We start from the raw sequence: 15,625 nt of genomic DNA, 5'->3' as shown, positions 1-15,625 counted from the left end.
CTTAGCAATCTAAACGAAAGTCGTAGTATATGTTAACCAAGAACATACATAAAAAGAACGTCCAAATCTGACTTCGTTTGAGGAAGTTATGATTTTTCCAAGATTTAGCATGAAAGTGCACAGCCCGAAAATCGAATTTTAGATCGATCGATTTTTAGCCGACACAATCTAAATGAGAATTGAAGATCTCATTAATAGGATCTCAAGGATATAAAGACAGTCGAAATCGGACGTCGGATAACAAAGTTATGAATTTTTAACGGACTTTAACTGTCTAAGCCTGTTAAAATATAACTTTAAAAATAAAGTCAAAATTAACCGACGGAGTCTAAACAAAAGTTGTAGATCCCGTCGATACCTACGCGTGTATATGAATAACGTCAAAAACGGAGCTCGTATGCAAAAGTTACGGATTTTAGAAGATAATTTTTTGGAGTAACCAGCAAGTGACACGTGGCACAATCTGAGCCACTGCTTCCTCCCTACGCCTTGCCACCAGATGGTGACACGTGGCCACCGAATGCCCAACATTTAGCTAGGGAACGCCCAACGTTCGCATAAATCCCAGCCTATAAATAGAGGCGCAAATGACTTCATTTCTCACACCATTCTAACCCATTCTCTCTCAAACCTCCCCAAACCCTCTAAGACTTTCCCTAGAACCCCCTAGGTGTTAAAAGCGAGTCCCGGAGTGCCGGAAATCCCAAAGAAGAAGAGCCTTCGGCTCAGAAGTTATGCCCGCGCAGAGCCCGATTCCTTGCTAAACCCCCTTGTAAGTGAGTTATGCTTACCCTACTTTAAGTATAACTTATGTTTAAGTTCAGTATCGTTATTATGAACCTATAAACAAGATTTATCAGTGATTCCAAGTCGTTATACTGATTGATCTACTTACGGGGATGATGTCTAGGATGTGATTTAGTGAGGTGTTTAAAGTGGGATTTCCAAACAGTATACTTCGTATACCAAACAGACCCTACCTCCGATATGATCCTACCTGGTTGTTCCTTACTTGATAGATCATGAAGTAGACTTTGAGTTAATGATGAATCTAGACTAATAATTAGTCGCAATAAATAATAAACTAAGACATAGTAATAATGACACTAGGTTACATCAAAGGAAAAGACAGTTGCTAGAAGCAAAGCGCTGCCCGAATTTTCAAATCGTCACTTTAACAAGTGAGTGCACAGTTACTTTCATCTTACACATAGATATTAAGTATTTAATATTAATACATGTTATATGTGGTTATTATCTGTGTTCCTAATATCTATGCTAGATGAACGATTTATACATGTTTTACGTATTATACCTATAAATATATTGGGTAAAGAGGGGTAGATGAATGATGAGAGATGAAAGATGATATAGATGACGAGATGTGTAAGATGATGAGAAGTCTTGACCTAAAAGTTGATCCAGTCATCTAGAAGAGTATAGATGACGACCACATACTATTTTAGACAATCCAGTGGAATGCTAGCAGGCTCGCAACCTGTAGGTGTTTGTGAACGACGTATTCACCAGATGTACTCTAAAAACCCTGGCAGCTATGGAATTAGTGCCTATTAGATAAACGTTGACAACTATGGACTTAGTGCCTATTAGATAAACATTGGCAGCTATGGACTTAGTGCCCTATAGATGGACATTGGCAGCTATGGACTTAGTGCCTAATGGATAACACTGGCAACTATGGACTTAGTGACTGTCAGATAAACCCTGACATCGATGGACTTGGTGCCTATTCCTTAGGACAATCCTTAGTAATGAATGAATGAAGAATAAATGATTCTTAGGGAAGATTCTTAAGAATAAGGAAGATAATGGGGATGGGAAATTGGGTTAATTGTTTGATGATTAAACATAATAATTTTATTATTGTGGGTTGAAAACCCTATGTACTCACCAGATTTCCCAACCTGACCCATTCAGTTTATTGTATCACATGTGGCTATATGAAAGATACATTCTGCTAAGAGATTCAAGGAGTATTAGGCCACTAGTTTAATTACAGTAAGGCTTGTAATATTTCGTTATGCTTATGTTTATGTATTGACGATGACATCCCAATGTTTTAAATAAAAATACATTTCTTCGGAAATGCTTTGATAAACATCTTTATCATGTTTTATGGGAACAAATTCCGCAATACTATTTTTCAAAAAGGATACTCTGATTTTTAAATAAGCATAAACAAATCGGTCTTTTATGGCTATCAAAATGAGGACGTCACACCAGAGTAAGTGTAGCTCACTTACAGATTATGGATGAGAACCAGAGTTCAAGTGGGCAGAAATCTGATTCAGGGTCTCCTACTCGAAGGCTACTACTCGAACGCGTACTCTGGGGTGTTGTAGGGCTTTGCCTCAGGCTAGAAACGAAAGAAAAATAGGTTTACAGGAGGGATAATCGAGAGAGAGTGGTTGTAAGAGTGTGTGGAATGAATGAGGGACTGTTGGCTATTTATATGGCCAAAAGCACATATGCGCGCCACACACTTCAAACACGCCGATCCATCGGTTAGCTAACACGTGTCACTCGTCGGCTGGATCAGTGTGGCTGACTTCGCGCGCAAGCTCTGCACGTTGCCCTGCGCGTGCCGATTTTCAGATATTAGAAATTGCGTATCTCCTTCATACGAGCTTCGTTTTTGACGTTCTTTATATCCAGGGAAAGCCCTCGATGAGATCTACAACTTTCCTTTAGACTCTGTAGGCTAGTTTTGACTTCATTTTATTTACACAGGCTTAGCCTATTGAAGCCCGTATAAAATGCATATATCTCACATCCGGCGTCCGTTTTCGATGGTTTTTATATTTTTGGAATCCTATTAAGGAGACCTTCAATTCTCGTTTAGATTGTTTTGGCCAAAAATCAACCGATCTAAAACGTGATTTCTGTGTGCACACTGCTACACTGAAATCTTAGAAAAATCATAACTTCTCTATTGAAGTCAGATTTGGACGTTCCCTGAAGCAAAAATTCGTTTTTTCCTAATACTAAGACTTTCGTTAGATCACTAGGGCTAATAAGTAACCTATCTCCAACTCACTATTTACGACATATACTATAACTCGGTTAAGATTATTTATCCTAAACAATCTCTTATTTAAAAGTCATTATTATAGCTTATAATAACTTTATTGCCTAGCCCGAATTTACGGGTGTTACATGAAGATTTGTTGATTGCTTCTACATTTTTGTCACACTTGAGGTCTAATTCGCAAAGTTGCTATTTTTGGAAATTGAAGTCGAGTCATCCATTCCAAGCTTTGAGGGGGAGAATGTTAGGGTGCAAAACTCTTCATTGGATGGTGTCTTACGCTTTCCCTTATTCAATATGGTTTATGGGTTGAGCTTTCCTATATATACTTGTATAGTATACTTTGGCTGAGAGACCTCTCACTGTATAGATGAGTAGTCTAGTTCTAGAGAGAGAGAGAGAGAGATAGTGAGAGAGAGTGAGAGAGTATTGTAGCAAGCACGCACATGCTTCTACATTTTTTACTACTCCATTATCTATAGAACTTGTGCTTAAACGTTAGATCGGGTTTTATCGATTATTCATGATCTTATATTTCCGCATTTGTCATCTTTCATAGGATCCTACATACGAATAAATTTCTCGGTAAAATGCACCGTGAACTGTGTTGTTCATGCCACCAATTACACCAAAAATGGAGGGATTTATACCGCAAAATGTCAAATTTCAACATCATATAAAACATCATTTTAGAGAAACGTATGGGTGAAAATGAAACTGATCGTTAGCTAACCGATTGGAAAATAACGCATCCACATTTTCCTATATAGTTGTTTGAAATATTCTTTAAAATTCAATCTTATAGGACATTTAATCCATATATTTACATCTTATTTAGGCTTTTAATTAGTATAACCTTTTGATTTGCACACTTTATGGTTGGGTTTCATATTGTTTGAAGCTTGGAACACACTTATGATGTCTAAAAATTTGCAGTTCAAATTTCATGTAGATTGGAGTTGATATGAAAAAGTTGAAAATTTCAAAGAATCTGGGCATTCCATAAGATTACACGATCGAGTCACCCTATACATCGGGTTTGACTTGATCGAGTCCATAAAAAAACACGTTTTTGGTCTTAGAATGGTTGATTCGGTCAAGACACACTTGTCTTGGGTGTACTCAGTTGAATCGGGTAAAAAGCGGATTCTGGACATGACACACTTGACTCGCTTGATTCATTCGCAAGGACAAAACTGACTCGGTTAAATCAGGCTTTCACTTGGTCAATATGTTTTTTCAAGCTTATAAATATATGTCCTTGTCATTATCTAAGACATGTATGATTTTTGGAACATCAAAGAACACAACTTGGGAGTAGCAATTCAGTATTTTTAGTTGTTTAATTTGTAAACACAAATTTTAGTTTATTTTTGGATTCGCGTTTTTAGTCATGAAAGGCTAAAAACTTTTCTTTTCCATTTCTAATTCAATAATTTGATTAAGTATGATTGATTCCATTAGATTGATGTTTTAGATTTGTTTTAATCTAATGATTTATGTTTCACTTTAATAAAGTACTTGAATTTATTATTTTTTTCATGAATGGTTGCATTAATTAGTTTAATTTTAGTAAAGTTAGTTATTTTATAAAATCCATAAATGTTTTATGAGTTAGACACACAAGTAACAAACAATGTATTTTCCTAACTTATGATTTAATTCATTGCAAACATAAAATCAGATTTTCCGGTTATTGAATATTGTTAAGAATAATTGTATTGAATATAATGCAAAATTTTCAATCTTATTCTAAGAGCTTATTTGGATTAAGGTTAGTACATTTAAGTCTAGTTAAAGAGTTTATTTTGACTAGATAATTTATAGAGTTTTGTTAATATTTTTTAGTATCAACTTAGATTAAAAATTGTCAAAAAATTAATTCATAGTCAATTGCATATAATTGAAAGGAACACAAAACCGAAATTGTCTCAAATATGATTTTCTTTAAAATTGTATCTTTAGTCTCCTTTATTGCATGTTAATTTTAGTCTTCTTTTTATTCAACTAAAAATCCCCTCATTGTTCATTTAAATGTCATTTATTTTGTGTTAAGTCAATATACTTATGCAAAGAGGTATATAACAATAAGTATTTGTTCTAGACTCCTAGTGGAGTTGATCTCTACTTATTATCTCATGGTACAGTAATTTATACCTATATTATTTGTTGGAACATAAATTAATACTTGTGCAAAGATGTATATTACAAAAGGTGCATGTATATTTGGTAAAAATGGTAAGATTATCATTTGCATGTTTTTTTTTACGAACCAACAAAATATATATATATATATATATATATATATATATATATATATATATATATATATATATATATATATATATATATATTCGTAAAAGTTTCCCAAAAAAAGCCTTGATATTTCAATTTTTTAGTAAATCAGATTGATTTATTTTTCGGATAATTTTTGTGAATCACTTAAAAAATTAATCTTTCACTTTGGAAATACATTTTGAGTTTGAAAATGTTGGTGTCATAAGGGATGTTAAAGGTTGTGGTACCACATCATCTTAAAAGACTTTTTGCAAGTCACGTAACAATGTAGCATGAAGCTGTGGATGCTCTAACTTTCAGTACCAATGTGGAAAAATCCTAAAGCTTGAATGGTGAAATTAAAATGTTCGAATTTAATCGTTAATTAAAATGACAGAGATATTGTTTCTTGATGCTACTTGGTAACACCTGGTTGTAAATCCACGACAAGTGCATGATAAACGAGCACATCATGGCCCAACAAGGGCTTGGGATCCGAATTTTAAATCTGTTGAGATATTCTTATACTAATAAAAAAAAAATAGTTATTAATGTCGCTTATCATTTTTTTCGTAATTTACGTTTTCTGCTCTATAAAAATGACACTTGTCATTTTCTCATATTTTTTATTTTTTAAAAAATATTGATGTTGATAATAAGTTAGACAATTATTTATTTAATCTCTGATTTTTAGGAGAAATTTAAATTCGTCTTGAATAAGTTTCGGTTATGATTGCCGATAATTAATTGTGTTTCTATATTGAAAATCCTACAAAATCATGTTTAATTATTAGTTTATTGAAAATAATTGATTAATAATTATGAGTTTTACTATAAAAATTTAATTATTTTTCTAACCGTGGTTTCCACAAGTTATAACTTAGATTATATAATTAACTAGTTGTGTGAACCATATATTACATGAGTTTATTAAAAAAAAATAAACATAAAGATCTAACAATTAAAAAAAAATTAATTTATAAGAAAAAAGAAAATATTTAATAATTAAAATTAAAATGCTTATTTATCTTTTAAATTTAAATAAACAAACAACTAAAATAATTAGATTCAATTTAGAAATTTAGAAAGTTATAAGAAAAATTGCATTAATGAATTGGATATATATTTATTATTACATTAATTATATTTAAGTACTATATGAAATATAATAAAATGAAAAAAAACTATAAAATGACACTTGAGTTTAATTTAATCTAAATTTACTACAATATGACATGTGACATAATGCATAATAAAAGGACAAATGACAAAATTATTTTCATTTATTAAGGAGGATGCAAATGTATACATATGTGTATTTGTAAAGTAAAAATATTTTTGCCAATTTGAGCCGTTCTCTTAAAATCTTTTCCAATTTAACATATCTAGTAAAGCGATATCTGGTTTTGCTCTTCCTCATTGAAGTTGAGGGTTCAAGTCCCGTCGTGGACGTAAGTGGATTTAAGATATAGTTTATGAATAGTTATTTTTGCCGTTTAAAAAAAAAGAAAAAGATAAAAATATTTCTTTTATTGAAGAAATTATCATTTATTACCACCCTATTTGGTAAGTCTATTTAATTATCATCTTGGTGATCATAAGTTGGCTATTCAAACCCTAGAAAAGACTTGTCCTTTGACAAATTTAACTCTTGATTTCTATTTATGAAAATATATTATATATATATATATATATATATATATATATATATATATATATATATATATATATATAAATGTTATTGCGTTATTGTCTAAATCTATATTAATAAATGAAAAAAATTGTTATATGTTTTATTTTCATTGATTTCGTTCCATGTTATTTTTTTATTATTTTTAATTAATTTTTTCCATGTGGTATTTAATGAAATTTTTGTTTTTTTGTTTTTTTGTTTTTGTAATAAATGTAAACCAATTTTAAGAATTCATTGATTGACTCATTTTTCTTTATCAATCAATTCAGTTTCCTTATAAATTTAAAATTGTCAAATTCAAAAAAATCTTTAAAATTTTATAATTAAGGACAAATTTTAAAATATGTCAATATTTTGTTTATTTGTATAGATTAAAATACTTATTCATTATGGTTAATGTTTACACGTTCATACTTTTTAATTAATCCGTGTAACGTACTGGTCTTACAACCAATAGTTTAATTGTCTAAAATATTTGCTATTGATATAAAGAGTCAATGTTTTAAATCTTAGCAATTAACATCATTTTTTTTAGTTTTATTGTCTAATAGTCTTTATATTTAAATCTTAAGCGGTAAACATCATTTTTTTTTGTTTTATTCAAATTAAATACTCAATGTTTTTATTGTTGCATTTAAAATTTTGCTGATATGTATTCGAAGGGAATTTTTATTTTTCTACTGGGCCAAAAATATATGTGGACCCATCCTACATGTTTAGGGTTCTTGAGTATATATAAATAGATAACAGTAGCATAGAACATATCGCAGATTTCATTGCCTGAGATAATGGATAAAAAGCAAATAGCCATCGTAGGGGCCGGAATTTCTGGCCTCCTTGCATGCAAATACTGTCTCTCCAAAGGCTTCAACCCCATTGTCTTCGAGTCGGAATCCGACATTGGTGGCGTATGGGCTAAAACCATCAAAACCACCAGGCTCCAGTCGGCAAAACCTTTGTATCAGTTTTCCGACTTCCCATGGCCGTCTTCCGTCACCGATGTCTTCCCTACCCAACAACAGACTCTAGACTACCTCCGATCCTACGCCACCCACTTTGATCTCATACCTCACATCAAATTCCATTCCCGAGTCAACGGAATCAGCTTTAACGGACCGATATCACCCGACCCATGGTCGCTATGGAACGGAATCGGAGAACCATTTCTACCGGAAGGCAAGTGGAATGTCACCGTACACGACACCGGAAATGACTCCATCCAGGTATAAATCGTATCCAGTGTTCTAAAGTCATTGTTTTGCTTAACGAAAAAGAAATCTACATATATTCATGTGAAATCACCAGGTTTACACCGTGGATTTCGTGATTCTCTGTTTGGGAAGATTCAAAGATGTTCCAAATATACCCGAATTCGCTGCCGGGAAAGGCCCTAAAGTCTTCCACGGACATGCAATACATTCCATGGATTATGCCGCCATGGATCACGACAAAGCTGCAGATTTCGTGAGAGGGAAGAGGGTCGCTGTCGTGGGGTTCGGGAAAACAGGACTCGACATTGCAAGAGAGTGCTCTTCGATCAACGGTTAGTTGCATTGCATGCAGGTGTTAATTCATCGTCAAACTTTAATCTTCTCCGGTCGTCTTCCATAACTTTCCGACGTTTATTTTCAGGCCCAGAACATCCGTGTACTCTAGTATACCGGCGTGATCACTGGAAGCTCCCGGATTGGTCTCCCTGGGGAATCCCGTTGACGTATTTATACTTGAATCGTTTCTCGGAGCTTTTGGTTCATAAGCCAGGCGAAGGCTTTCTTCTTAGTCTCGTCGCTACTTTACTTTCACCTCTAGTAAGTCCCTCTACAGCTCCACATCAGCACGCGTGATGCATAGAATATAATATTTATTGATATCATAAATTAAAGAATATCTATAATAAATGATAATAATTTTTTGAAATCCATTTAAATAGAATACTTATAATAATTTATACTAACAACCTTTCAAATCCTTACATATATGTACATACTACATAGGACATCTATACTAATTGGTAATAATATTCTAAAATCAATGCACAAATCATCTATAAAGTCTTAATTCACATAGCAAGATGATACATTTTTAAAATAAAAACACAAGAAATAATAAGACAAGCCTGGGAATTTGTCTCTTAATGTTACTATGAGTTATTATTTTAGTATTGATTTTGCTAGTAAACAAAAACAAAAAACAAAACAAAAAACAAAAACGTGAGATTAATTAGCGAGCCGTCAATTCCCATTTACCACATATGGCATGAATATGACACACTTGTCAATCTTTTAGATGGAACAAGCAGGCGGATATTCTTATGCAATCACAATTCATTAAAGTAGTGACGAATTAAATGAATTATTATATTATCATTTTACTTTTACATAATTGTATCATTTTTTTATATAATGTATTGAATTCTATAATAAAAGCTATGTTTTTAAATAATATAATTAATTTTTTCTTTTATGTTTTTCATTAAACATTTTTATATGACAATTGAACCCTATATTTCATGCTCCGGACTCACTGCAAAGGAATACATATGACCGTAGAGTAGTGTTTTGAAATATAAAATGTCATTAACATCTCACTATGTTGCGTGTAATCTATTGAGTGTCAATTAATCATTTTACCTTTTCAACTATTAGGATGCATGATAAGTACTGAAAAACACTGCTAGTTAGGCCCTAAAACCTGCTCGGCTCAGTAACGAAAATTTCTACAATTCCAAATACAATTCTCTAAAGAATTTATCCTAACATCTTAACACGATATTTTGTCGAGTATACCAAGTGTTTGTGATTGCTTAAAATGAATAAACTATTTTTTTTATTTTATTATTATTATTATTATTATTTTTTGTAAAAGCATTTATTAGGTTATGATGCGCATCATCAAAATATGGTTAAAAAAGTGTTTGAATTAACTTATGTTTTATTTTAACATAATAAACTTTTTTAATGTTTGATAAATTTTGTTAACTTATGTGTACAATAATAATAATAAAACATTAAATATGTTATTGACTTTTTGATTTAATTTTTCATATAACAGTTTTGTATTTTATCATTTATACTAATATCTTTTTCGAAAATTTAAATCAACATAACCATGAAAAAAAATCTTTTATAAATAATTATTTATATAACATATATATTTTTTGAAGATAAAATATACAATCTCAAATACCAATAAAATATATGAAAAACATTTTTAACAAAAGTTTATTTCAATAAAATCAATCTGAATATAAAATACTAACACAACATAATTATGCGGGTAGTATGAAATATTTACTAGACAAATTAAAAACTTACATTTCTAAGTTTAATCGAGGATATATATATATATATATATATATATATATATATATATATATATATATATATATATATATATATATTAAACATGTTGGTTAAAAAAATAGTTATAACGGATCAAATTTATTTTGTGCTAAACAAAAGAATAAAACAAAAACCATGAAACAAGATGAGTTGGTATAGTTGCATTAGAAATTTTACAACACATATATTATTATATTTCAACAAGGAAAGGGAACAATGGTTGAGAATTGCACGAGCAGATGGTTGTTGTGTGCATCGATGATGATGAGAAAACAGAATTAGAGGCTACAGTATGTCGATGATTGATATTTTTAGGGTTAAAACACGAATAATCTAGCTAATAAGTACTTTCAAAGAAGTTAATACCTTCAAACTAGTTAAAAATTGCTTATTGAAGACGATAATCGTTTTGTATTTTATGTCATTATTAATTAATTAGTATATTCAAAACTGTTATCAAACTGAAATAAATTAATATACACTTTAAATAATTAATCTCAAACATACGTTTCTATGATTACAATATATTTAATCAATTATAAGGTTAAATATTTTAATAAGATATATGTAAATCCCAACTACATAACTTTGTCATAAATATGTTGACCATCCATTCTATAATGCTATTTTTATAGATTTTTTTTCTTCCAAATATGTTAAAAATTTTAATTTTTAATTCTTTATAAATTAAAATTAATATCGATATGATGTTTTTTTTAATATGAATTTTTTTTATTATTTTTAAAATTGTTTATTATATGTATCAATCACATGTGATTAAACATTGTTATTAACATATATTTAAGCTATTAGTATTTGATTAAACTTTGTTCTCACATTTTCGATTACATAATTGTTATTATTTTAACCTCTTCATATATATGCACTTATTTGTCCTTCTTTGATCACCAACTACAAAAGCGTTGGGGAGTCTCCAAACTTGTCGAAAGCCACATCAAAAAGAAGCTTCCGCTTGCCAAGTACAACATGGTGCCACAAGAAAGCTTCTCGAAAGAAGCCCGCTCAAGTTTGATCATCTATTTGCCAGATTCAGATGACTTCTTCAATGCAATTGAGAAAGGAAGCATCAAACTAAAGAAAACTCCAAGTTTTAGCTTTTATGACAATGGCATTGTGATTGAAAAGGACAACACACATATAGAAGCTGACATTGTTATATTCGCTACTGGATTCAAAGGGGTAGAAAAGCTCAAAGACATTTTTGAATCATCAACATTTCGTCACTTCATTGCGGATTCACCACGAGTCCCTCTATACAGGTTAGTCGTGTTTTTATATTGGATAAACTTTAGAAACAAACATGATTGCTTATATTGTTAATTGATCAATGATCAATGATGTTATCAGGGAATGCATTCATCCGCGTATACCACAACTAGCGGTTATTGGATTTTCTGATAGTCTTTCGAATATTTATACCTCAGAAATGAGGTCTAAATGGGTGGCTGCGCTTCTTGAAGGTGCATTCAAGCCACCGAGTGTTGATGAGATGCAGAAAGATATTGAGAGATGGGATGAATATATGAAGGAATCAGCTGGGGAATACCATTATCGATCGTCGATTGCTGCTTTAGAAATATGGTACAATGATCAACTGTGCAAAGACATGGGTATGAATCCAATGAGAAAGAATGGGCTCTTGGCTAACCTTTTTGAACCTCATGGTCCCATGGACTACGCCTAATGATTAATGATGAAGGATGGAATTAGGATATTAGAATAAAGGAGACTTACATTATAATCATTATGGTATATACTGTTATTTATTATTATTGTCCCTAATTTTTAACTCTGTTCTGCTGGAAACAGAACCGACTTTTAGTTTTTGAAGACTGTGTTCAAATTTATTAAAACTAGGAAAATGCCTCTGCGTTGTACGGGTGAAAGTTTAGTGGCAAAAATATAAAGAAGTAAAAATAAAGTGCCAAAATTATAAAGAGGAAAAGTTTGTTGAAACTTTAGTGGCAAAATTAGTAAAAATAAAATACCAAAACTATAAAAAGGAAACGTTTGTTGAAACTTTAGTGGCAAAATTATAAAAAAATAAAAATAAAGTGGTAAAATTATAAAAGAATAAAGGAAAAAGGTTTTAAAGAAGTAAAAGTGAATGTTTAGTGGCAAAAATATGAAGAAATAAAAATAAATGGGCAAAATTATAAAAAGGAAAAGTTTGTTGAAATTTTAGTGGAAAAATTAAGAAAAAGTAAAAATATAATGTTCAAATTAGAAACATGGAAAGTTTCCTGTTGAAACTTCCCATGTGCTTTAATATATATATATATATATATATATATATATATATATATATATATATATATATATATATATATATATAATAAAAAAGTAAAAATAAAGTGCCAAAATTATAAAGATGAAAAGTTTGTTGAAACTTTAGTGGCAAAATTAGTAAAAATAAAGTACCAAAACAATAAAGAGGAAAAGTTTGTTAAAACTTTAGTGGCAAAATTATAAAAAAAATAAAAATAAAGTGGTAAAATTATAAAAGAATAAAGGAAAAGGGTTTTAAAGAAGTAAAAGTGAATGTTTAGTGGCAAAAATATGAAGAAGTAAAAATAAAGTGTCAAAATTATAAAGAGGAAAAGTTTGTTGAAACTTTAGTGGCAAAATTAGTAAAAATAAAGTACCAAAACTATAAAGAGGAAAAGTTTGTTGAAACTTTAGTGACAAAATTATAAAAAAATAAAAATAAAGTGGTAAAATTATAAAAGAATAAAGGAAAAGGGTTTTAAAGAAGTAAAAGTGAATGTTTAGTGGTAAAAATATGAAGAAATAAAAATAAAGGGGCAAAATTATAAAAAGGAAAAGTTTGTTGAAACTTTAGTGGCAAAATTAAGAAAAAGTAAAAATATAGTGTTCAAATTAGAAACATGGAAAGTTTCCTGTTGAAACTTCTCATGTGCTTTAATATATATATATATAATAAAGAAGTAAAAATAAAGTGTCAAAATTATAAAGATGAAAAGTTTGTTGAAACTTTAGTGATAAAATTAGTAAAAATAAAATAACAAAACTATAAAGAGGAAAAGTTTGTTGAAACTTTAGTGGCAAAATTATAAAAAAATAAAAATAAAGTGGTAAAATTATAAAAGAATAAAGGAAAAAGGTTTTAAAGAAGTAAAAGTGAATGTCTAGTGGCAAAAATATCAAGAAATAAAAATAAAGGGGCAAAATTATAAAAAGGAAAAGTTTGTTGAAACTTTAGTGGCAAAATTAAGAAAAACTAAAAATATAGTGTTCAAATTAGAAACATGGAAAGTTTCATGTTTAAACTTCTCATGTGCTTTAATATATATATATATATATATATATATATATATATATATATATAATTTGGTCCTAATTTTTACGAACTCAACAAAAGTATATATATATATATATATATATATATATATATATATATATATATATATATATATATATATAAACCCTATTCAATTGACAAGTTAAAATGTCATTTCAAAATCAAACTAACAAAATATGGGCGTGCAAATACACTAGAGTGATTATCTACACCAATACTCATAAAATTGTTAAGTTAAATTATGAACGTAATTCAAAATTATGATATGATCATTATGTGTTCAGCTAATCCTTATACATACTGTTTTCTTCAGATGGAGATTTAGAGTTTGTCTCTTATAGTCTTATTGTTAAAATGTGTGATTTAATGTTGGTCAAACTTATAGTTGACTTCTTTTACAAATATTTTATTATTTTAGTTTGTGTATGATAAATTATTTCAAAAGATTGCAGGATTATACATTTGGGTCATATTCCGGGTTTGGATACTCCAAGGGTACTCAGACTTGGGTCAGGTAATTAAAATGAAAAAATAGATAAGAGTTCATTCAGAAAAAAGGAGTGTATCTGTTCATTCTCTCTCAAGTTCTTCTTACCTCAATCTGCGAAGTTAGGGTTTTATAGTCTTGTGAGAATGTTCATAATCTGGATCTGTTCTTGGTCTATTAAGTGTAATCTTTTGAGAGTAGTGTAGGAATTTGTAGTGAGATTTCTATTGTAAGTAAATGAAAACGTTCTGATCTATTAATAAGATAGATTGTTCATGTTGGGAAATCCTTTGTTTGTGATTTTGTACATGGTATCACCCAAATGGATCACCCAAATGGATCAACCAAATGGATCAACTGCTAAAGTTCAAAAAATTGGAAATATGAGTCTTTCAAATAATCTTACTTTATTTGATGTGTTTGTCATACCTGAATTTAATGTAAATCTTTTGTCTGTCCATAAACTTTGCAAAGATAGTAAATGCAAAGTTTTATTTAATGAATATAATTGTATGGTGCAGGATTCACAGTCCATGGAGATGTGGAGACTGGTAATGAGGGAGGGGGACTCTACTATCTTTCCAGTACTCCCTCAGGCAAGCTCTCTTGCAATTCCAGTACTATTAAATGCTTTGTCTCAAAATTAACTTGGCATAGTAGGCTTGGTCATCCAGCTGAGCAAGCCTTAAATGTTTTACAAGATAAACTGAATTTTAACAAGAAGTCGCTTCCACCTTGTGAAATATGTCACAAGGCTAAACAAACTAGAAAATCTTTCACTACTAGTCTTCATAATTCTAAAAACATTGGTGACTTATTTCATCTTGATGTTTAGGGTCCATACAAAGTAGCTTCAGTTGGGGGTTTTAAATTTTTTCTGACTATTGTGGATGATTTTTCTAGGGGGACATGGGTTTATCTTCTTAAGTCAAAAGATGAAGTGTTTTCTTATGTTTTGTCTTTTCTAAATCTGGTTGAAAATCAGTTTTCTGTTAAAGTTAAAATTGTAAGATCTGACAATGGTACTGAGTTTGTTAATCACAAAGTTAAATATTTTTTTGAAACCAAAGGTATTATTCATCAGACATCCTGTGTATACACTCCACAACAGAATGGTGTTGTGGAGAGAAAACATAGACACATTCTAAATGTTTCTAGGTCTCTATTGTTTGAATCTGGTTTGCCTTTAAAATTCTGGGGTGATGCAGTTTTAAGTGCTGTTTTTCTAATCAATCGAACTCCATCTTCTGTTTTGGGTGGAATGTCACCTTTTGAAAAAATATATAAGCATAGTCCTAAATTTGATAACTTGAGAGTCTTTGGCTGTTTGTGCTTTGCTACAAAATTGAATGTATTAGATAAGTTTTCCTCAAGATCTGAAAAATGTGTGTTGATTGGTTATTCTCAAGAGAAAAAGGGTTATAAACTTTTGAGT

The 15,625-nt window shown here is 30.2% G+C and overlaps 1 protein-coding gene across 1 annotated transcript; it reads left to right on the top strand.

The window, feature by feature from the left end:
* The first annotated feature begins 7,800 nt into the window (after positions 1–7,800).
* Positions 7,801–12,211, top strand: LOC145162506 (putative flavin-containing monooxygenase 1). The gene is made up of 5 exons (XM_079081628.1): positions 7,801–8,242; positions 8,325–8,562; positions 8,652–8,827; positions 11,282–11,640; positions 11,729–12,211. The coding sequence occupies exons 1-5, from the start codon at positions 7,808–7,810 to the stop codon at positions 12,063–12,065; spliced, it is 1,545 nt and encodes a 514-aa protein (XP_078937754.1). The 5' UTR covers positions 7,801–7,807; the 3' UTR covers positions 12,066–12,211.
* Positions 12,212–15,625: the final 3,414 nt, after the last annotated feature.

This window comes from Lactuca virosa, chromosome 3 (genome assembly GCF_052849685.1).
Source record: "Lactuca virosa cultivar CGN04683 chromosome 3, Lactuca_virosa_CGN04683_v6, whole genome shotgun sequence".
Taxonomy (NCBI): Eukaryota; Viridiplantae; Streptophyta; class Magnoliopsida; order Asterales; family Asteraceae; genus Lactuca; species Lactuca virosa.
This window is presented reverse-complemented; position numbering and strand designations above follow the sequence as displayed.

Coding starts and splice junctions, on each gene's coding strand:
- LOC145162506 (XM_079081628.1), top strand. CDS start 7,808: ATGGATAAAAAGCAAATAGCCATCGTAGGGGCCGGAATTTCTGGCCTC. Junction 8,243..8,324: donor CCGGAAATGACTCCATCCAG/GTATAAATCGTA, acceptor TGAAATCACCAG/GTTTACACCGTGGATTTCGT. Junction 8,828..11,281: donor CTACTTTACTTTCACCTCTA/GTAAGTCCCTCT, acceptor CAACTACAAAAG/CGTTGGGGAGTCTCCAAACT.